This window comes from Brassica napus, chromosome C3 (genome assembly GCF_020379485.1).
Source record: "Brassica napus cultivar Da-Ae chromosome C3, Da-Ae, whole genome shotgun sequence".
Lineage (NCBI taxonomy): Eukaryota > Viridiplantae > Streptophyta > Magnoliopsida > Brassicales > Brassicaceae > Brassica > Brassica napus.
The window spans coordinates 44,329,096-44,351,422 of NC_063446.1; the positions used below are offsets into that span (position 1 = coordinate 44,329,096).

General features: G+C 35.8%; 2 protein-coding genes across 2 annotated transcripts; both read left to right on the forward strand.

Moving 5' to 3' along the window:
• The first annotated feature begins 5,189 nt into the window (after positions 1 to 5,189).
• On the forward strand, positions 5,190 to 8,275 carry LOC106445255 (protein NRT1/ PTR FAMILY 2.10). The gene is made up of 4 exons (XM_013886769.3): positions 5,190 to 5,560; positions 6,029 to 6,246; positions 6,573 to 7,126; positions 7,207 to 8,275. Exons 1-4 carry the CDS (start codon positions 5,341 to 5,343, stop codon positions 8,117 to 8,119), a joined length of 1,905 nt encoding a protein of 634 aa, XP_013742223.1. The 5' UTR covers positions 5,190 to 5,340; the 3' UTR covers positions 8,120 to 8,275.
• Positions 8,276 to 15,567: 7,292 nt separating this feature from the next.
• LOC106447888 (zinc finger BED domain-containing protein RICESLEEPER 2-like) lies at positions 15,568 to 16,938 on the forward strand. Its single transcript, XM_013889837.1, has 5 exons — positions 15,568 to 15,711; positions 15,818 to 15,990; positions 16,049 to 16,613; positions 16,686 to 16,772; positions 16,849 to 16,938. Exons 1-5 carry the CDS (start codon positions 15,568 to 15,570, stop codon positions 16,936 to 16,938), a joined length of 1,059 nt encoding a protein of 352 aa, XP_013745291.1.
• Positions 16,939 to 22,327: the final 5,389 nt, after the last annotated feature.

Below are 22,327 nucleotides of genomic sequence, written 5' to 3' on the forward strand. Positions count from 1 at the left end.
CAACTCTTTCATTTCTTTTCCTTTTAAAAAAAAAAATCAATTGATTCTCACAATCATGCTTTTGTTTTCATACTCTATTTTTGTTTCTGTTTTTGTTTTAAAGATCCAGTGGTGAAGAACAAACAACGATGAAAGCGTAGACGGTGAACACACACAACAACTCTTTCATTTTTTCTCCTTTTTTTTTCTTAAATCAATTGATTCTCACAATTATGTTTTTGTTTACATACTCTGTTTTTGTTTCTGTTTTTATTTTACAGATCCAGTGGTGAAGAACAACGATGGCGAGTCGGTAAAAGCATCATCGTGTCGGGAAAAAGAGAGGAGATGAAGATGATCTCTATATCATGGTGAAGAATAATGATGGTGAACGAAATGAATGTGTATCAGTCTGTCTAAAAAAAGAATTGAAGAAGATGAACTCGCCGTCTATACTATATTTGGTGAAATGAATAGTATAGTATATATTCTTAAGTATAGCTACCTATGTACGGTTACCATACTATTTGAGACATATTTCTATACTACTCCTTAAAAATTTAATAATATGTCATGTTTTTTAATTTGATAGGTCTCTTCTTTGTCATTTTGTGTGATTGATTGTAATATGAAATTCTTTTTTCGAGTGTTGAAAAAATTTGATTATTTGGAACATTCGTTTACTATACTACTTAGACTATATGGAATATAAGATATGCAACATGCTAACCAAGTAAATGTGCTTTCAAGTGTTTAATATTGGAAAACAATTTATAGATTGTATTTGGGTTTATAGGTTCCTGTCTAGGGTTTAGATTTACTAAGTAAAGGTTTGGGTATAGTAAACCATATTATATACATTTTATTTGGGTTTATACTTCCTTGATTAGGGTTTAGCTTAATCTATTTATTTAGGTTTAGGGTTTAGGGTATATTTGGATTAGGGTTTAGTGACTAGAATTTAGGGTTTAGTATTTAGAAGGTGAGGGGTATGGTTGGGATCAACATTAACTTCTTTCATGCAATCATAGACATTGTATTTGGGTTTAGATTTAGTAACTAGGGAGTTTGTTTAAGGTTTAATATTTAAATGGGTGGTATGGTTTAGGATTTTGTGATTAAGATTTAGGGTTTAGTAATTGTAAGGTGAGGGTTGAGTTTTGGGTTTAGTGATAACAGTTTAGGGTTTAATATTTAAAGTTGGGTGTGAGTCAGTCATTCTATACTATTTATAAGTTCTATACTATTTGGGACAATAGTTCTATACTATTTATTAAATATGTAATAATTTACCATGTTATAGGTTTCTTGTTAGGGTTTAGATAGTTTAATATTGAAAAATAGTTTATAGATTGTATTAGGGTTTATAGGTTCCTGGTTAGGGTTTAGATTTACTAAGTAGGGGTTTGTGTATAGTAGTCATCGATTTTAGGTGGGTTTATTATGTATAGTTCTTACCGCATCTTGGGTGTTGTACTATGTCACTGAGATAGAATTGTACACTTGCAACATATGGTTAAGATTATATTTCGGTTTAGATTTAGTAACTAGGGAGTTTGTCTAGGGTTTAATATTTAAGTGGGTGGGTATGATTTAATATGTATGTTCCATGGCTGATAAATTTTAAATATATAGTAAAACAGTTATATATTATATTTGGTTTATAATTTACTGTGATTACAGTATAGATTTACTAATTAGAGGTAAGAAAACAGTGATGTGAATGATTTTGACACTGTCGTTGTCAATAACGTGCACTAAATTTTAGCCACATTTTATTTTGTTGACATCTTATTTAAATATTTTATTTACCATATTTTTTTTGGTCACATCATCTCTAACACCACAAATTTACTGGATGATTACAGGAAGAAATGATAGAACCGGATAATAAATGACATAAATGTTAGTTATTATATTATGTCAAAATCAATGACATCATGCACTTAATTTCTTTTGCAATCTTAGACATCTCGCAAAATCTCCTTAATATAAAAGATGTAATGAACTATTAGTCTAGATAATAATTCAGACACTTTATTAAATACTTTACGTAATCAATTAAATAAACAATTAAGCAGAATCTACATTATAATAGGGCAGTTGCATCACTCCTGATGCGACACGTCAGCGATATGTGGGTCTCACTTTTAAAAAGTGTGAAAAAGTGTCAAGTCTGTGACTCAAACTCGGATTATTGAGATCTAAACAACAACATTTATACCACTGAGCTAAAGGATTCTTTGTACATTGATGGCTGAAACAAATATATATTGATGAAGGTCGGAAACCTTTGCTTTTTCGGTTTTCTCTGTGGGACCCACACTTATTTATTTTATCAAATGATTTAATAAATACTTTATAACTCACGTTTTGAAATGAGATTCGTTAAAAAAAAAAGTCCAATAAACATCTTTGGTCTGTAAGCGTTCTCTTCAATGGAAGTTTAGGGCTTTCAATTTTTAATCATCGGTTCATGACTCATCTAAGAAACACAGATTGGCTCTTTGAGTTTCATGAATCAGTTTTTCTTCTTTAGTCTCTACTTCTCCCCATCTTTAATAAATTCATCATCGGTTCTTTTATTTTGCCTGATAAATCATGATTGTGTGGTTTTAATTTTCTTTGGTCATCCTTAGCTTGCACCCTTTGATCTAACCAAGAAGAAGAAGAAGACATTTGTCGTTCAGGATGCCATCGAGGACTCAGTTGAGTCACACGGGAGACATACTATCCGTTGCCTGATTGTTCAAAAAGAGTTTATGTGCTGTGAAACATATTTGTTTATTTTCATCAGTTGATTTATTTAATCTTTTTTTCTGCAAATAATGATGGCTTTGACATTTCATTCACGGGAGCCAAGAAGTAAAAGAAGAAGAAGCCAGTGAGTGTTTGACATTTTCTGTCTTCCTGAGTTTTTTTTCCATTCATTAAACTTGGATTTTGAAGATTATGTCCCTCACATTCTTTTTATTTTGATGGTTGTTAGGTTGAATGAAGATCATTGAATAAATAAAATGATGATGCTCATGAAGATTTGGAGGGTACTTTATATTTTTTTCTCTGATAATTGTAGCGACATAAATTTGAACCTTACAGAGGGTATATTGCAGAGCATCCTAATGATGAGGAAGAGGTGGAGGGAATTGATTTGCACCAGCAACGTTACCCGTGGGAGGGAAGTGACATGGATTACTTATACGACGAGGTAAGCATATCATTAGATGGTTTGCGGTCCATCTTTGAGAGCCATCGATTGTAAGTGTCTATCGTTTTGAAGTTGTACGACACTAAGATGTAAAGAATTACTAATCACGATTACCTTACTAGCAGAGTTCTTTTGCACAGCTATTGTCAATGGAATTAACACTAGAAATTGATGGTGCTATATTTCATGTTCCAAATGCTAACGCAAGCTCCAATGTTGATTCTCAGCTTTAACATGCCAAAATCACAATGCAGTGGGTGTTGTAAGGTAATTCAGTAGGCACAAATGTTCAGTTGAAAAAAATTATGAACTGTATTTATGCATCAAACTTATCATCCGTAACATAATAATATGCTTTTTCTGTGCTAGGAACCGTTTGTAAATAAATGTCTCGGATGTATATGACTGCTTAGTTTGTTGCTTTTGACAGTGAAATCACTAAGCTTGCAATGTGTCAGGACAGCAAAAGCATCTCAGCTGATGGTTAGCTTTACAATTTCGTTGGTTTCTTTTTCCTATTATGTTGGATGGATTATTTTAGCTAACAAATATCGCAACAGAGCACTGGCAATAACTCTAATAGATTTATATATACATTTAGAATTGGAAGTTTGGTGAGAACATGAACAAGTACTTCTGTCATGCTATTGGACAGTTATACGCCATTTCAAGAGAATTGATTTCTTATATTTCTCATAATCAGTAAGATTTTAACTATTTTGTCTACCTTGCATTCATACCTCATTCTCCATCTAACTTCTCAGTGCTATTATATATTGATCAAGTCATTTTCTGCACAAATAGGCAAGTGAGGATGTTACGTTGGGTGCTTGGATTATTGGGCTTGGCTATACAAAGTCTGTTGTGACTCTAAAACTTTTACCTCATTTAACACTGATTCTGGTTCTTGGGAGAATTACAGATTGTGAATGAAAGGCACAAGTAGGGAACATATGTGTAACTGCGTTCGACTCGACATGTAGCGGTATCTGCAGATCCGCTGATCCCATTGTGGAGGTTAACATGCAATGTGTTGACCTGGAAATCATTATTTGGAAGCTACATTTCGAGGCATTTCCTCAACATATAAATAGACCATAGACAGAGTTTGATATTTATAATACTCAGTGATCATGGAGTCTGCAGAAAACAGTCCTTTTGCATATTCTATATGGAACCAAGAGATATGTCATTTGTTTGATGATTGTATTATGATAGCTACTAACATAGGAGATGACTAGAGAAAGAGAGATTAGTATGAAACTCTTATATGGGTAGCTTTTGTAAACACATTTGGGTTTATTAACAGTTGTGACAATCAATTATGTTTATAGTAAAGGAAATCCGCCGCAGCGTCAATAACAAATGCGTCTGTTTTTTGGTTGTTTGGGATTGAAATAGCTTATGGGTTTTCTAAATCACTATAATTGATTTGACTAAAGCTATCTTGGATGACAAAAAGAAGGATTGCAAGTTTAATAACTTCTACTTTAGACTTTAATTTCAACTAAATTATAATCAGTCTTTTATCCATATCATCTTAGTTATAATCGCAAGGACTTATTAGAATAAATAAATAGTTTCAACAATATTTAATATGTGATTTAATAAACAAAAGAACACGTAGGATTTTTAGGATTTAAAGAGATTGGAGACAATAGTTAATGAATATGAAAAGAATACGAAGCAGATGATGAAAAATGATCCGAGTAAATTAGTGGCAACACAGAGCTAAGCGAGATAAAAATATCAATCAATAAAGAATGAACGAAGAATGAGCAGTGTTAAATTATTACACAAGCCAAAACTAAGACAAATCAAACGACAGAACGTGAAAACAAATGTAAACAAGACAAAAAGAGATGGTGAAGATAAAATGCATTGAAAAACTGAATGTTAAATTAGTAAGCAAGAGACAAAAATATATTAAAATGCAGAAACCTAACGATCCCTGCTAAAATAAAAACGACTCACTCACACATGTCTCTATCTTACTCCCAAATTCACCACTATTTCTGTTTCTTTCCTTTTATTTTCTTCTTTGTCCAGATTTGATTCAGACAATTCCACGCTTACACCCTCCCTCTCTCTCTCTCTCTCTCTCTCTCTCTCGACCCTCCACTATATAAAAAGACGATAGAGAGGAGCTTAAGATGAAGAGCAGAGTCATCCTCAGCCATAGAGAGAGAAGAGATAAGCATAATTATACACAGATTGAAACAATGGAGAGAAAGCCCTTTGATGTTGAGACAACTGAGGATCACAAAGCCTACTCCTCCGTCGATGGCGGTGGTTCTGATTCGGTCGATTCATTTGAAGACGAGCAGAAAAAGCTCGTTTATAGAGGCTGGAAAGTCATGCCCTTTATCATTGGTAACGCTTTCTTCTTCTCTTCAGACAACTTTTTTTTTTTAGTTTATTCTGTTTTGTTTTGTTGTGTCCCTTTTGTCGGATTATAGAACGTTTTGCCCGTGATGTTTTTATTTTAATTTCGTTTCTTTTGTCTTCTTAGTCTTGACTGTTGAAAATCTTGATTTGGAGTTCTTGTCTTGACGTTTCGAGATGAATGAAACACAGATCAAACAAATCAACCAAACCAGTTGAGTTTCCTAGATAAATCTACCATGGAAAGTGAGAGACTTTGAATCATGCAAGTTTTCAGTTTCAGATATAAGATTTTAGTTAGTTTCTGGGAGTTATAACAAAGAATGAATAATAAAGTGTCCAGTCCAACACTGAAAGTCCAATCTTTGATTTCAACATTGTGAATTAAATGTAAAAAGGTTGTTACTTTATGGTTTGACTAATTATTTATGTTGGAAAAAATATATTGTGTCACAGGTAATGAGACATTTGAGAAGATAGGGATCATTGGGACACTATCAAACCTTCTGGTGTACCTAACTTCAGTATTCAACCTTCAGAGTGTTACAGCTGCAACCATCATCAACGCCTTCAGTGGCACTATCAATTTCGGCACTTTCCTCGCTGCTTTCCTCTGCGACACTTACTTTGGTCGCTACAAGACTCTCTCTGTTGCTGTCATCGCCTGTTTTCTGGTACTCTAATCAAATGACCATCTTGTTTTATTTTGGCCAAGATTTTGTCTTTTTTTCTTACTAAACCATACTCCCTCCGTTTCATTTTAAGTGTCTTTTTAGAGATTTTTTTCGTTACAAAATAAGTGTCGTTTTCGATTTTCAATGCAAAATTTATTGATTTTATGCAAAATTTATTTTTCTATTAGTTGAAATATGGTTAGGTGTATAGGTAATAGTGTTTTTTTATACGAAATGTACAAAATTAAGTGTTTCCTTAATCCATGTGCCGAAACCTAAAACGACACTTATAATGAAACAGAGGGAGTATTTCATATTTGTTGTAGGGATCGCTTGTGATACTACTGACGGCTGCAGTTCCAGGATTGCACCCTATTCCTTGTGGAACACAAAGTTCTTGCCAAGGCCCAAGCGAGGGCCAGATTGCGTTTCTGCTGATGGGTTTAGCGCTTCTTGTGGTGGGTGCTGGTGGAATCAGGCCGTGTAACTTGGCCTTTGGTGCTGACCAGTTCAACCCCAAGTCAGAATCTGGAAAGAAAGGAATCAATAGTTTCTTCAACTGGTACTTCTTCACTTTCACGTTCGCGCAGATCATCTCCCTCACACTAGTTGTGTATATCCAGTCAAATGTGAGCTGGACCATCGGTTTGAGTATCCCTGTGGGTCTTATGTTCTTGGCCTGCGTCATTTTCTTTGCTGGTCACAAACTGTATGTGAAAGTGAAAGCCTCTGGTAGTCCATTGGCTGGTATAGGTCATGTTATAGCCGCAGCTATCAAGAAACGTGGCTTGAAGCCAGTTAAGCAGCCTTGGATCGATCTTTACAACCACATTCCTCCTAACTATGCAAACTCTACTCTTAAATACACCGACCAGCTTAGGTAAAGTCGGAATAGTTCTGTCTCTGTCTTTCTTTGTTCATTTGCTTTATGCTTTGTCTGAACAAATGTTGTATTGCCAGGTTTCTAGACAAAGCAGCGATTATGACCCCTGAGGACAAGTTGAACTCGGATGGAACGGCTTCGGATCCATGGAAACTATGTACGATGCAGAAAGTGGAAGAAGTGAAATGCATTTTAAGAGTGATTCCAATCTGGTTCGCATGCGCCATTTACTACCTTGCAATAAGTATGCAAATGACTTATCCAGTCTTCCAAGCTCTCCAGAGCGACAGGCTATTAGGTTCAGGTGGCTTCAAGATTCCAGCCGCCACCTATGTCGTGTTCTTGATGTCTGGTATGACGGTTTTCATCATAATCTACGACCGTGTCCTTGTCCCCTCGCTCAAAAGAGTGACCGGTCTAGACACGGGGATAACACTCTTACAAAGAATAGGAGCTGGCATTTTCTTTGCCGTGTTGAGTTTATTGGTCTCCGGGTTTATAGAAGAACGTAGAAGAACCTTTGCGCTGACACGACCTACGCTCGGGTCGGAGCCTCGAACAGGAGAGATCTCCTCAATGTCAGCGATGTGGCTGATTCCGCAGCTGGTGCTTGCAGGGGTAGCAGAAGCTTTTGTAGCCATTGGGCAAATGGAGTTTTACTACAAGCAGTTTCCTGAAAACATGAAGAGCTTTGCGGGTTCTATCTTCTATGTCGGTGGAGGAGTTTCTAGCTACCTCGCTAGCTTCTTGATCTCGACTGTTCATAGAACAACTGAGCATTCACCTACGGGGAATTGGTTAGCTGAGGATCTGAACAAAGCGAAGCTGGACTACTTCTATTTCATGCTCACAGGACTCATGTTTGTCAACTTTCTTTACTTCTTGTTAATGGCTAGATGGTATAGATACAAAGGCACTCATGATGAAGTCAGTTATGTGGTTGACACTGTTGACGAAGAGACGAAGCAACAAGACAAGAACTCTGTCTGATTTCTCAAATCTTTATTGTATTTGGTCTTATACTTCAGACTCATCTTTGTTGTTGTACTTCCATAGATAAGATGAATGAAGAAATCACTTCAACATTTTGAACATGTATTTGTAATGTAAAATTTGTGTTGCTAATATCAAACTGCGTACGTCCCATTCTGTTTCCCCCTTTCAATACAGCTGAGCAGGACAAACTAGAATAAGAAGACTACAGGAATGGGAGATAAGGCAATAAGAATGGAAAATTATAGGCCTATTTCGTATTGTAATGTGCTATACAAAATGATCTCGAGCAAACAGATTGAAAAGAATTCTACTGAAATTTATTTTCAGGAATCAATCAGCTTTGTCAAAGATCTGTCTTCTCATCGGAAACGTTTTACTTGCTTCTGAGCTAGTTAAAAGCTACCACAAAATTACAGTATCTTCTCTGTGTGCTTGCTGTTAAGATAGACATATCCAAAATGTGTGACTCACTTCAATGGTCTTTCTTAATGACGATTCTATCAGCCAAAGCTTCCGGAAAAGTTTGTGCTTTTATTAAGAAATGCATACAGCTCGTCTCCTTTTCTGTCCAGCCTAGTGAAGAACCATCAAGCTATTTTAATAGCTCTAGAGGTTTGAGACAGGACTGCTCTCTTTTTTCAAATGCAAGTGTTCTCAAAATAGTTGAATAAAACAGCAGAGGAAAAACAAAATTGGTTACCATCCGTATATTCAAAATGTTCCGCTTACTCTGTTATTCACATGTGTTTTGCTGATGATTTACTAATTTTTGTGGATGGCCAAAGATTACATTATACTTGGCAGGAGTAAGCAATGTTGTTGGGGACAAAGCTCAGTTCCAGTTGGAGGTTGCTCTGGTTCCAATAAAGTATCTTACTCTCCCGCTTTTGACTAAATGTATGACTACGAGTGACTATTATCCCCTGGTCGAGTGTATTAGAAAGCAGATAACAACTTGGACAGCTAGACAACTCTCTTTTGCAGATCGTCTCCAGCTGATTGTTTCAGTTATACATATACAGCTTAACCAATTTTTGGATGTCTGTTTATAGACTACCAAAACAATGCATCAAGAAAATTGATAAACTATGCTCATCATTCTTATGGTCTGACCCAACCTTGAGTTCCAAAAAAGCAAAAAACTATGATGGGAAAACGTCTGTACACCTAATGCGGAACGAGGTTTGGGGCTGAAATCGCTCACTAAGATCAATAAAATTAGCTGCTTAAAAATCATTTGAAGATCACTTCTCAATCCACATTGTAGGTCAAGTGAATCAAAAGATATTTGATTCGTAAAGGATCCTTCTGGAGTGTGAATGAGAAGAGTACACTTGGTTCTTAGATGTGGAATAAGATTTCAAAATACAGAGATCTTGCTAGTTCCTTCACGAAAGTGGAGATTATAAGTGGTGTTTCCAGATCATTTTGGTTTGATGCATGGTCGCCACTCGGATGGATTTATGATTTAACAAACGATCAATATTGTATTGACCTTAGACTCAACATCAACGCAACTGTGGAGTGTAGGAACATTATTTTACTATAGTAGGACAACTGATATTTGTAAAGAATAATAAGAACATAAATTAAAATTACAATACCGAAATATAAAAAAAAAGAAGAATTGCAGAGTCCAGATGGTTAATCTCTTTCCTTAAATCTTTAAACGCCCGTAGTGTGACGGTTTCATAGCGCTCAGATTCTCAGAATACAACTGCATCATTGTTTCCGTTTACCATCACCGAAAAACAGAATCTATCGAATCTATTTCTGTGATGTACTCTCATACTCAAAAAAAAAAAAAAAAAAAACTATCATAAGTATTCTGAGTGGGAAAATCTTTTTGATATTGATCATATCAACGTCTATATTTCTACATTGCCATAAGGCTTTATATAGAAACAAGAGAATGAGGATCATCATCACGTTATGATATAAATTATAGAGGTATGATTTTCTTCTTCAAGATCCCAACAAACGTAAAGTGTGTTATGGAGCATTAAGTCACATCAATTATCATAATGAAAAACAAATTCTCATTAATCCTTGACCGTAACTTACTAGCAAAAACATTAATATTTTTGACCAATCAAAGCTAATTTATTTTACTATGGGTTCACATTTTTATATTTAAACAAATATAAAAGATAACATAACTATGATTTAAACCAAAGTTATTAGACATAAAGTCTATCTAACAAAATTAAATCAAATTTAAACCCCAATATCCAATGTGTGCATTTGCTAGTTTTTATACTTAGCCAAATTTAAAGTTTTACAAACTTTGTAAGTCACACTTTGGAACTTCATTTCTCATTCAAACATACTCCGATTTTGACATGTGGTTACACTACTTCATAGTGTCCAACATCTGGTTATTCCGACGAACGTCTTCGTCCGGAAACTTACTGAAAAATGGTCTTTAAACCATATCGTTAAAAACGAGTTCCAGCAATCCCCACATTAATAGAAATGAACCACTACTCAATCCACATTGTAGGTCAAGTGAATCAAAAGATATTGGATTCGTAAAGGATCCTTCTGGAGTGTGAATGAGAAGAGTACACTTGGTTCTTAGATGTGGAATAAGATTTCAAAATACAGAGATCTTGCTAGTTCCTTCACGAAAGTGGAGATTATAAGTGGTGTTTCCAGATCATTTTGGTTTGATGCATGGTCGCCACTCGGATGGATTTATGATTTAACAAACGATCAATATTGTATTGACCTTAGACTCAACATCAACGCAACTGTGGAGTGTAGGAACATTATTTTACTATAGTAGGACAACTGATATTTGTAAAGAATAATAAGAACATAAATTAAAATTACAATACCGAAATATAAAAAAAAAGAAGAATTGCAGAGTCCAGATGGTTAATCTCTTTCCTTAAATCTTTAAACGCCCGTATTGTGACGGTTTCATAGCGCTCAGATTCTCAGGATACAACTGCATCATTGTTTCCGTTTACCATCACCGAAAAACAGAATCTATCGAATCTATTTCTGTGATGTACTCTCATACTCAAAAAAAAAAAAAAAAAAAACTATCATAAGTATTCTGAGTGGGAAAATCTTTTTGATATTGATCATATCAACGTCTATATTTCTACATTGCCATAAGGCTTTATATAGAAACAAGAGAATGAGGATCATCATCACGTTATGATATAAATTATAGAGGTATGATTTTCTTCTTCAAGATCCCAACAAACGTAAAGTGTGTTATGGAGCATTAAGTCACATCAATTATCATAATGAAAAACAAATTCTCATTAATCCTTGACCGTAACTTACTAGCAAAAACATTAATATTTTTGACCAATCAAAGCTAATTTATTTTACTATGGGTTCACATTTTTATATTTAAACAAATATAAAAGATAACATAACTATGATTTAAACCAAAGTTATTAGACATAAAGTCTATCTAACAAAATTAAATCAAATTTAAACCCCAATATCCAATGTGTGCATTTGCTAGTTTTTATACTTAGCCAAATTTAAAGTTTTACAAACTTTGTAAGTCACACTTTGGAACTTCATTTCTCATTCAAACATACTCCGATTTTGACATGTGGTTACACTACTTCATAGTGTCCAACATCTGGTTATTCCGACGAACGTCTTCGTCCGGAAACTTACTGAAAAATGGTCTTTAAACCATATCGTTAAAAACGAGTTCCAGCAATCCCCACATTAATAGAAATGAACCACTACTCAATCCACATTGTAGGTCAAGTGAATCAAAAGATATTGGATTCGTAAAGGATCCTTCTGGAGTGTGAATGAGAAGAGTACACTTGGTTCTTAGATGTGGAATAAGATTTCAAAATACGAGATCTTGCTAGTTCCTTCACGAAATTGAAGATTATAAGTGGTGTTTCCAGATCATCCTGGTTTGATGCATGGTCGCCACTCGGATGGATTTATTATTTAACAAACGATCAATATTGTATTGAACTTAGACTCAACATCAACGCAACTGTGGAGTATGTGGTTCAGCAATATCGCTGTCGCTATCATCGTAATGAACACCTGATATTAATCAAGAATGATTCTAAAGCTCTGGCTACAAGGTCTCATTGCAGAACCGGATTTGCATCTATGGAAAGGGGAAAAATATATGTTTAATCCTGAATTTAGCTTGCAACGAACTTGGGAACTTACAAGGGAAATAAAGCAGACTACTCTGTGGCATAAGGGTGTGTAGTTCTCAGGAGTAACACCTAAATACTTTGTGGTAAATTTGGCTGCGGTACACAGGTTGGCCACATGAGATCGGCTACTTCAATGGAATGCTCAAGATTCAGCAGCTTGTATACTCTGTAATGTATTGTTAGAGACACAAGATCATCTTTTTTTAAAAAAAATTCGCTATTCCAAAGAGGTTTGGAAGAATCTCACATGGAGAATTCTTGGTCTGAATTACTCACACAGTTAGACCAGTGTCATTGATTTGCTGACAGGCAATGTTCTCTCCAAACAAAGAGAGTTCTTGATGTGCTATGTTTTCCAAACATCGGACACACATTTGGCATGCGAGGAATAAATGGTGTGGTATGGCGAAATGCATCAACAATTAGATCATCCAATCAGGTTCATAACAGAATCAGATCATCTCGGCCAAGTAATGATGTCTTAGTTTGATTCTTGAAAATAGAGTAACTATTTTCTAGAGCTCTTGTTTTTAAAAATAAAGATTTGAATCATTTCAAACTAAGAATACATCATATATAAAAAAAATTGATATGAAATTTAACCTTCTTTAAAAGAAAAGAGAAGACTACAAGGACTAAATATATTTATGCTATATGTAAATACTGAGTAAAGATAGCTAATCTGACCATTTGCATATTTAGATGCAGAAATAAAATGAAACAATGTATAAGATCAATCATGAAAATCAAGTTTTGAGTCTTGATGATACGAAGGAAGAAAAGAGCAACTTGTTGATCCGAAGATATAAAATCCACCACGATGAGTTTAATCATCTAAGAAAAGAACAACTTGTTGATCTTGCAAATAAACTAACAAGTAAATGGTATAAAAAACATGCCAAACTTATTGGAATTGAACATCAAGAGACCCTAACATAACTTTAATTTACAAATTAATTGGTTTTTAAACATGTTTGAAAAGAAACTTTTTTTTAATTTTAGTGGTTTGACTTAGAATTTATTAATATTTCTATATTAAAATGTTCGAGTTATAAGTCTCAAAAAAAATTATGTAAATTAATAAAAAAAATGTACATAAAATTTTTCAATATGGTATACATAGAACAATTAAGTATTAAACTCACAAAACAGTTCGATTAATGCAATTAATTCTAGAATTTTCAGTCGTTGAGTTCTCAATGTAATATTACTTATAGTTTCTATTAATAATTAAAATATTTTTTTAACAAAATAAATTAGAAAAAATATAAATGTTGAAATGGAAAAGGAAAAAGGAAAAAACTAAAATAGAATATGACTAAAGCTTCGTGAAAAAAATGATTGAAGATGTGTAAGAAATCAGAACATTTTACATTTTCTTTATTAAATTGCTGACAAAATATTTTTCTCTCTCTCTTCTTCTTTTGTTCCCTCACTACCATCATTTACAGAGGGAAGAGATGAGAAAAATTATATGTTAATATTATGATCTTACAAGATAAGATCTTTTGTTGTGTTGTCTTCGCGTTAGGCGCTGATCCCTCTTCCGTTGTGGATTATCCTTCCTGATCGCGGATTATGGTTTCGGCTTTTGGTTTGTAAGTTTTAAAGTTTCAGTGGAATTATATTGATAAATTCCAGGGCTTGTTTGAATCTTTCTTTTTATCAGTTTGTTTGGGTTTTCATCTAACAGATGATAATTTTTCTTCATTATATTTATGTGGGATTAAAGATGTTAAATGGGCCTCATGTCCATGGATTAGCCATGTCCAAATCCAATTGGACTGACCATATTAGACCCAAAACTAAAGTTGTCCAATTGAGTCAAAATCCAATAAATCCCAAATTCGATGGGCTTAACCCATTTGGACATGGGGTCCAATAATCTTCAAAAAATTAGGGTTTTCAACATTTGGGGGAAAAATCAAACATCGATTCTCTCTCTCTCTCTCTCTCTCTCTCTCTCTCTCTCTCTCTCTCTCTCTCTCTCTCTCTCTCCTCTCGACATACCTCGACGTCTATCTCGCCTTTCATCGTCGTCTATCTCGCTTTTCATCGTCGTCTATCTCGCTTTTCATCGTCGTTTATCTCGCCTCTCGATGCCTCTCTCACCTCTCTCGGCCTCGACGTCTCTCTCAGACCTCGGTCTCTCCGTCTCGAGACGTATTTATCCCCCTCTCCGTCTCGACGCCTCTCTCTGTCTCAGCTCTCCGTCTCGACTCGACTCTCAGTATCTCTCTCTCTCTCTTCTTCAATTGGCTTCATATTCACTTGTTTACATGTCTGTTTTGTTCGATTTTGATGGGTCTGTTGATGGGTTTGCGATTCTGGGTTCATGGCTTATAAGTTGTAACTTGTAAGGTCTAATGAGTCATGGTTTGTGTTGATGGAATGATGGGTTTCTCTGATTGCTTAACATGCTTTGCGATTTAATTGTTGTTTCTGAAGATTCTCATTTGTTTGTAAGCTGGGTTTATGTTCGTAACTTGCTTACATAGTTACATTTCTTGTGAGTTGTGTATTGATTTCTTTAGAAAGGTGTAACTTATAACTTGTATGGTGTTTCTGTTCATCGCTTTTGCTAGTAATATGTTTAATGATTCATGACTTGTAACTTGCTTGCATTGCTTTATAATGTTTGATGGTTCTCATTTCTGATGTGTTTCTGGTTCTAGTTTCTGGTTCATGGCTTGTTTCTAGTTCACGCTTATAACTTGTACTTTTGATTTCTGATGGGTTTGCGATTTGATTGTTGTAATATGTTTCTGTTCATTGCTTAGAAGGGTTTGCGATTTGATTGTTGTAATATGTTTTTGTTCATTGCTTAATGAGTTTGTGGTTCTATTGCTTTCATGGCTTGTTTCTAGTAAACTTCACGCTTATAACTAATGATTCTCATTTGTCTTGTTTACTTTCAGATGGATAATAGGAGTATAATGAGTTTAAACAACGATAATGACTACGTGAGTGAGAATGAGGATTCAGAATAGGAAACAGATGAGAACAATCCTGTGGTGGACGAGTCTCTCATGAGTACAACCGAGATGGTGAAAAGTAAACAAAAGCGTAGACATTCTAAGTGTTGGAATTACTTCACTATAGAAGGAGATAAGATGCCTGATGGTAAATTTAAATGTGTCTACACCTACTGTAAACGCTACTACTTCCTAGACTTGCATAGAAATGGAACTAATACTATGATTCGCCATTCGAAACACCCCTGGTAGTGCCCAAGCTGGAACTGGTGCTTGGAAGATCAATGAGATGATATTTCGAGAAATGATTTATTTGGCTATTGTCGAGCATAGAAGGGTTAGGGAAGGTTTTCAGTATGCCAACCCGATCATCAAGTTCTGGTATAGGAACATAGCAGTTGCAGATGTCCTTAAGATCTTTGAGAGGGAGAAAATGAAGCTTAGACAGGTGTTAAGTGAGGTTTCAGGTAGGGTTTGTCTGACGACTGATCTGTGGAGAGCAATAACCATTGAAGGTTATCTCTGTCTTACTGCTGACTCTTGATGCTAACTAGAACCTTAGAGCTGAGATCCTCTCTTTTTGCGCTTTTCGTCCACCCCATTATGGTCCTGCCATTGCCATGAAACTGATGGAGCTGATTAAAGAATGGGGTTTGTATAAGAAGGTCTTCACAATAACCGTAGACAATGCTTTCTCTAATAACAACATGCAAGGAGTTCTAAAGAGGCAACTTAGAGAGAATTTAGTTTGCAGTGGAGAGTTCTTCCACATCCTTCCACATCAGATGTGCTGCACATATTCTGAACCTTATTGTCCAAGATGGATTAGCTGCAATAAGTGAGGCCTTGGAGAAGATCAGGGACAGCGTTAAATATGTCAAGGTTACCGAGTCTAGAGAGCTGTTGTTTCAAGGCTGCGTGGAGACTGTTGGGATTGTTAAGAAAGGGGGTTTAGTTTTAGATGTTACTACATGGTGGAACTCAACCTCTCTGATGCTGTCTTGGGTTCTTTACTACAAAGAGACATTTAGGAACCTTGCAGAAATCGAGACAAGTTACCAGAGTTTACCTACAGAGTCAGAGTGGTTAAGAGCAGAGCTGATTTATGGTTTATTACATCCGTCTGATCAGATGACAAATCTCATTTCTGGCTCTTCTTACCCTACATCGAATCTGTACTTTATGGAAGTATGGAAAATTCAAAGTTGGTTGAGATCAAACGAGTTCTGTGAAAATGAAGTGATTGGTGAAATGGTGGCTTCAATGAAGGTCAAATTCGATAAGTATTGGACTGAATACAGCGATATTCTAGTCATTGCAGCAGTGTTAGATCCTAGTCTAAAGCTTAAGGTTTAGGAGTACTGCTACAACAGTCTAGATCTAGCAAGCTGTAAATCTAAAATGGATTACATATGGAATAAGATGTTGAAGCTGTATGGAGTTTACAAGAAGAAGAATACTAGTACACAGAGTTCACAAGAAGCAGATGCTCTACCAGCTGGTTATGGTGTAAGTTATTTAAAAGCAAAGCTTTAGATGTGCATTTAAGTTATTTAAAATCAACTAATAATATCTTTCTTGGCAGGGCTTCTATGCGTTCTTCTCTCAACAAGCAGGAACAGGAAAATTTGCTTTGGATTTGTATTTGAGTGAACCGTTGCAAATCAAAACTTAGATGTCATCAAGTATTGGAAGGACAATTCAAACCGGTTTTAAGGAGCTGTCTCGAATGGCATGTGATGTCCTATGCATCCTAATAACAACAGTGTCGTCTGAGTCATCTTTAGTGTGGGAAGTCGCGTTCTTAGCAAGTACAGAAGCCGCCTTCTTCCATCAAATGTTCAAGCTTTGATCTGTGCTAGAAACTGGATTCGTGGTTTTGAAGTGATTGGTGAGTTTGTTGAATTTATAATCGAGTTTTGTAGGTGAAATTATTGAGTAACTTCTCTTGTTTTGTAGCTGGATGCGATTTGGATGAGGAAGATAAGGAAGAGGCCTTAGATGAGGAAGCAGAAGAAAGTGGAAGGAAGAAGACCCGACTCAATTACATGCATAATCACTTAGAATTTATGTTTCTATCACTTCTTGTTTTACGAAGAATGAGAAGAAACTGAATGATGAGTTTAGTATCATTAGAAGAAAATGAATGATGGGTTTAGTATCATCAGGAGAAAATGAATGATGGGTTTAGTATTCTCTTTCAGATGGGTTTTGTTTGCTTGTTTGTGTTGATGGATTTCTCTGATTTTGTTGATGGTTTTCTCTGAATTATCTGTGCTCGCTTTGGACATGAATTGCCTCCTTTTCTTGTATCTAAATCGTGGACTTGAGCTATGTAATTCATCAGTGTCTTGTTTCTTGTTTGCATATGAAGTCTTGCCTTTGTTTGTGCTTGCTTTAGATATTAATTGCCTCCTTTTCTTGTATCTGAATCATTTTGTCTTTGTATTTCCTTCTTTCTTTTTATCTGAATCATTTTGTCTTCGTCTGTGTGCTCGCTTTAGACATGAATTGCTTCCTTTCCTTGTATATGAATCTTGGGTTTGAACTATGTAATTCATCAGTGTCTTGTTTCTGGTTTGTATATGAAGTTTTGTTTCTATTATTAATAACACCTCATCCTCTGTTACAGGCTTTGACGGTGATAATAGAAGAAGTCGAGAAGAACAAGAAGAAAACATAACTGAAATTTAGTTATGTATAAATGAACCTAACTTATGCTTTGAAGTTTGGATTATGTATAAATGAACCTAATTTATGCTTTTACATTATGTATGAACCTTGTTTAGGCTTTTGGATGATGTATGAATTTTATCTATGTTGTTGAATTCTACAAAAAAAAAATGAAATTATGTTAAATATGAACTTTGTATGTTAACACTGATTTTTTTAATTGGGTCCCGTGGACAGCCCATTTGGAATTGTCATTTTAGATTTGGACAATTTGGACTGAATATAATTTGGGTTTCAACAAATAATGTCTAATAAACTGATTTGTCTATTTAGACATGCATATTTGGACATGGACACTCCATTTGACATCTCTATGCTGGATGAAGTTCTCCGGATGTTGAAAACACCAAGTTTTTGGGTTTAATTGGTTTTGATTGTTGTAAGATAAGCAGATTTGGAGCTTTCTAGTTGAAGTGTTCCAAAAAATGTCTTGATTATAATCTGTCCAAGTGTCTCCCATTTCTAATTATCTGGTGAAGAAGAAGAAGATTCAGCGTCTCCCCTAGGCGATCAACATAGAAAGGTGGTAGCAGTGAACGCGGCGTCGCTGAGGTGTAAAGAGGAGGCTGCAGGCGATTTTGGTGGAGACATGAAAAGTTACCGGAAGTATTGAAGCAGTGTCATGCAGACACAAGATTAAACACGTGTTTATCAAATTAGGTTTAGTTTAGGTATGTAAAACACGCGTCTCTGGAAAATTAGTTTGGATTGTATTTTGAGCTGGTCTGTTCTGCTACATATGAGTCCATTGAGTTTTAATTAGAAAAATTAGGCCAAATAACCTTAAAAAAACTATTATTCACAAAATAACCAAAATTCCAACCTCTCTCCTTTTTTTCTTCTTATTTCTTTCTATCTTACTACAAAACTAATTTCTTTTTTCTTTTGGTTATTTCACAGATAAACCTTTTTAATTATAACAAGTTGACAAAAAAAATTGCTGATAAAACAATATGATTAAAATGATTTTTTTTTTCATCAATTGCATTAATTATTAAGAAGAGTTTACATAGTCATTATGCAACAAATATGAGACTGATCTAGGAACATAATAATAAAATTCAAATAATTCCAGTGTATCTATCTTGGCTAACTTGTATGCCACTTCATTGCCATCTCTGTTGATCCATTTGAATTCAACCTCCTGGAATTGTCTGCTCCACCATCTTGCTTCTCTAATCCAGTTATACAAACCAAACTGCAATTTCCTTGATTGTAAATTATCAATCATTTTCTTGTTATCACCTTCAAAGATCACTTTATTATAGTCTCTTATCCAACATTGTTGCATAGCTACTATTAGTGCATTATATTCCGCTTCCAACAGTGATGAAACCCTATTTCATTTTGCATGACCTGCTCCTCTATATTCACCATAATCACCACGTATCACCCATCCCAACTTACATTGGGTTACTGTTGAAGTAAAAGATGCATCAAAGTTGCATTTATACCATCCTTGTCGTGGTTTATGCCAACTACCAGTTCGAGAGGTTTCAGTCAAACTCCTATGATTATTTTGTTGCGGAGTACTCGTGTTTCTTGCCTTTGACCACTCTTGTGCTTCTGTTTTCGCTTGTTCCAAAACTCTCCACCATTGTGTGTTCCTATGTTGGAATATAAGGCTATTCCTACTTTTCCAAATTCGCCAAAGAATGCTTATAGGAAAGTCTTGAATCTGTGGCCATCTTGAAGATATATTGCATGTGAGACAGACATCAATCTTATCTTCTAGTGTAGCTTGCATATCAAGTAGTGTGGTATTTGATATTCCAGAACCTCGCCAGATACGTTGAGCATAAGGGCATTCAAAGAATAGATGTAACTCTGTCTCAGGAGCAGAGCAGCATCGCTTACATAGATCATCTTGAGTAACATGTCTTCTTTTGAGGTTGCTCCCAGTAGCTAGCGATTTTGATAGTAATTTCCACAAAAAATGGTTGATCTTCGGGGGAGTATTGCATTTCCAGATTTTCTTCTTTAGTACTGGATCGCCCCAAGTTGGAGTTGCTTGTTCTTGTTGTGGTAGGTGAGTGCTTAACCAATAGCCAGATTTCACTGTATATATACCTTCCTCAGTATAATGCCATCCTAATAAGTCTAGTTCCACATGTGAACTTATTCTTATCGATAAAATTTTATCAATATCTTCATCTATCACCACTTCTCTGAGTTTTTCTATATCACATCCAGTTCCATCTCTTTTGATATAGCTACTGACTGATTCTACACGTGAAACGTTCTCCCTTGATCTTGGAGGCCGTGGAGGATGTTCAGCTAACGAGGGATCACTCCACATACTAACTTTAGTGCCATTACCAATGATAAACCGTAGACCTTGAATCAAAAGATCTCTTCCATATAATAAAGACTTCCATGCGTATGACGCTTTTCGTTTAGGTTGTGCTGTTAGAATACTTTCCTCTGCGAAGTACCGAGCCTTCAATATTCTAGCAACCAGGCTTCCAGGTTGTTGTAGTAGTCGCCAAACTTGATTGCTTAATAGAGCCTGATTAAATCTTTCAAGATCTCTAAAGCCTAATCCTCCCTCTTTCTTAGGAACACAAATACGTTTCCAATTATACCAGTGCATTCCTCTGTTTGTTCCTGAGCCCCACCAGAAATTTGCCAAAAGAGTATTGATTTCTTCACAGATGGTCTTAGGTAATCTGAAAATACTCATTGAATATATCAGCATAGCTAGAGCAACTGTCTTGAGTAGAATCTCTTTTCCACCATGTGATAAAAACCTTCTATTCCATCCTTGGGTTGCCTCTATAACTTTGTCAATGATAAACTGAAACATTTCTCCTTTCTTGTGATTAAACTGCTCTGGAAGGCCAAGATATTTGCCGTTACCACCTTCATTTAAGATTCCCAACAGCGTCCTCATCCTTGTTTTAACTGATGCCGAAAATTTGCTTCCAAATGTGATCGATGACTTGTTCAGGTTCACAGCTTGTCCAGATACCTTCTCATAGAGATTTAGGATCTGTTTCAGTTTCCTTCCCGCCTTTGGGTTAGCAAGGGAGAAAAATAATGAATCATCGGCAAATAATAAGTGGTTTACAGCAGGAGATCGTAATGCCACTTCAATTCCCAGCAATGAAGTATTTTGTATTTCTATCTCCTGCCCGCAACCACATAACCCTGTTTTTTTGTTTCCAAAAGATCTCCTCTTCCATGTAAGCTTGGTCCAAATCCTCTCTGATCAGATTGATGTCTGCAGTAGTATAAGCTGGAGAGCATAGTGCCGAGTCTAATCTATGCCGAAGAACTTTGATCTTCTCCTCAGCATTGTTCCTGTTGTTGCGTTTCCATGTTGCAATATGTTTCCTACATCTGCTGAGTCTTTGTATTAAAGGAATCTGTAGCAAGCTTGATTGTCATGTACCTTTCCAACCTCTCCTTACTGAATCTCTGAAACCCTCTTTGTCAACCATACGACTATCATAACAAAATAATCTTCTCGGCTTTTCTTTTTCAGCAGATATGTAGGAAACTAGTGGTCGATGATCAGATTCACCAAGTTCTAGGAACACCGTTTCTGATGCTGGATATTCTGAGAACCACTTAGTATTGCTCATTACTCTATCAAGACAACACTTAACTAAGCCGTTCTGTCGTCTTCCTACCCATGAGCATCTATTACCAACTGACGGTAAGTCTGTAAGATCACAATGTCGTACCATTGTTCTAAATGTACTGAACAAAGCTTCTGGTCTCAAACTGCCTCATTCCTTCTCATGGTTCCCCAATATCTCATTGTAATCGCCTAATATCAACCAAGAGTCATGTCTTCGGTTTATTGCCCAACGTTCAAGTCTTTCCCATGTGTGATGTCTCATAGATGGATTCGGATGGCCGTAAACAAATGTGTAGTAAAACCAACTTCCATTACATTGAACTTTACAATCGATTAAATTAGAAGACTGAAACAAGACTTGCAACTGTACATGAGACTTCCAGCACACAACCAAGCCACCACTAAGACCTACTGGAGGAACATACACATAATTCAAGCAATCTAACTGAGCTCCCACGTCTCTAATGACATCGTCCTGCTGCTTTGTTTCGGTAAGGCATATAATGTCCAGGAGATATTTACGATCTATCTCCTTGAGGCGTCGAACTGTTGAGTCATTGCCTAGACCTCGACAGTTCCAGCAGGCTGTCTTCATGGTGGAAGAGGTGGTTCAGGGCCCACCGCGCCTCCCACTTTTTTGTTGCCATCCTCAGCTGGCTCTGTGTCATCAGACTCTGAAGACTCCTCAACTCTCTGTAGCTTACTTCCTTGACTTGTTTCACCTCTCTCCCGCTTGTTGAACATT

Excerpts from the sequence above, each read along its gene's own strand:
- LOC106445255 (XM_013886769.3), top strand. The coding sequence starts at position 5,341 with ATGAAGAGCAGAGTCATCCTCAGCCATAGAGAGAGAAGAGATAAGCAT. Across the intron at positions 5,561-6,028 it reads AGTCATGCCCTTTATCATTG|GTAATGAGACATTTGAGAAG; the intron begins GTAACGCTTTCT and ends ATTGTGTCACAG. Across the intron at positions 6,247-6,572 it reads CTGTCATCGCCTGTTTTCTG|GGATCGCTTGTGATACTACT; the intron begins GTACTCTAATCA and ends TATTTGTTGTAG.
- LOC106447888 (XM_013889837.1), top strand. The coding sequence starts at position 15,568 with ATGATTTATTTGGCTATTGTCGAGCATAGAAGGGTTAGGGAAGGTTTT. Across the intron at positions 15,991-16,048 it reads ATGCAAGGAGTTCTAAAGAG|ATGTGCTGCACATATTCTGA; the intron begins GCAACTTAGAGA and ends CTTCCACATCAG. Across the intron at positions 16,773-16,848 it reads CTCTACCAGCTGGTTATGGT|GGCTTCTATGCGTTCTTCTC; the intron begins GTAAGTTATTTA and ends CTTTCTTGGCAG.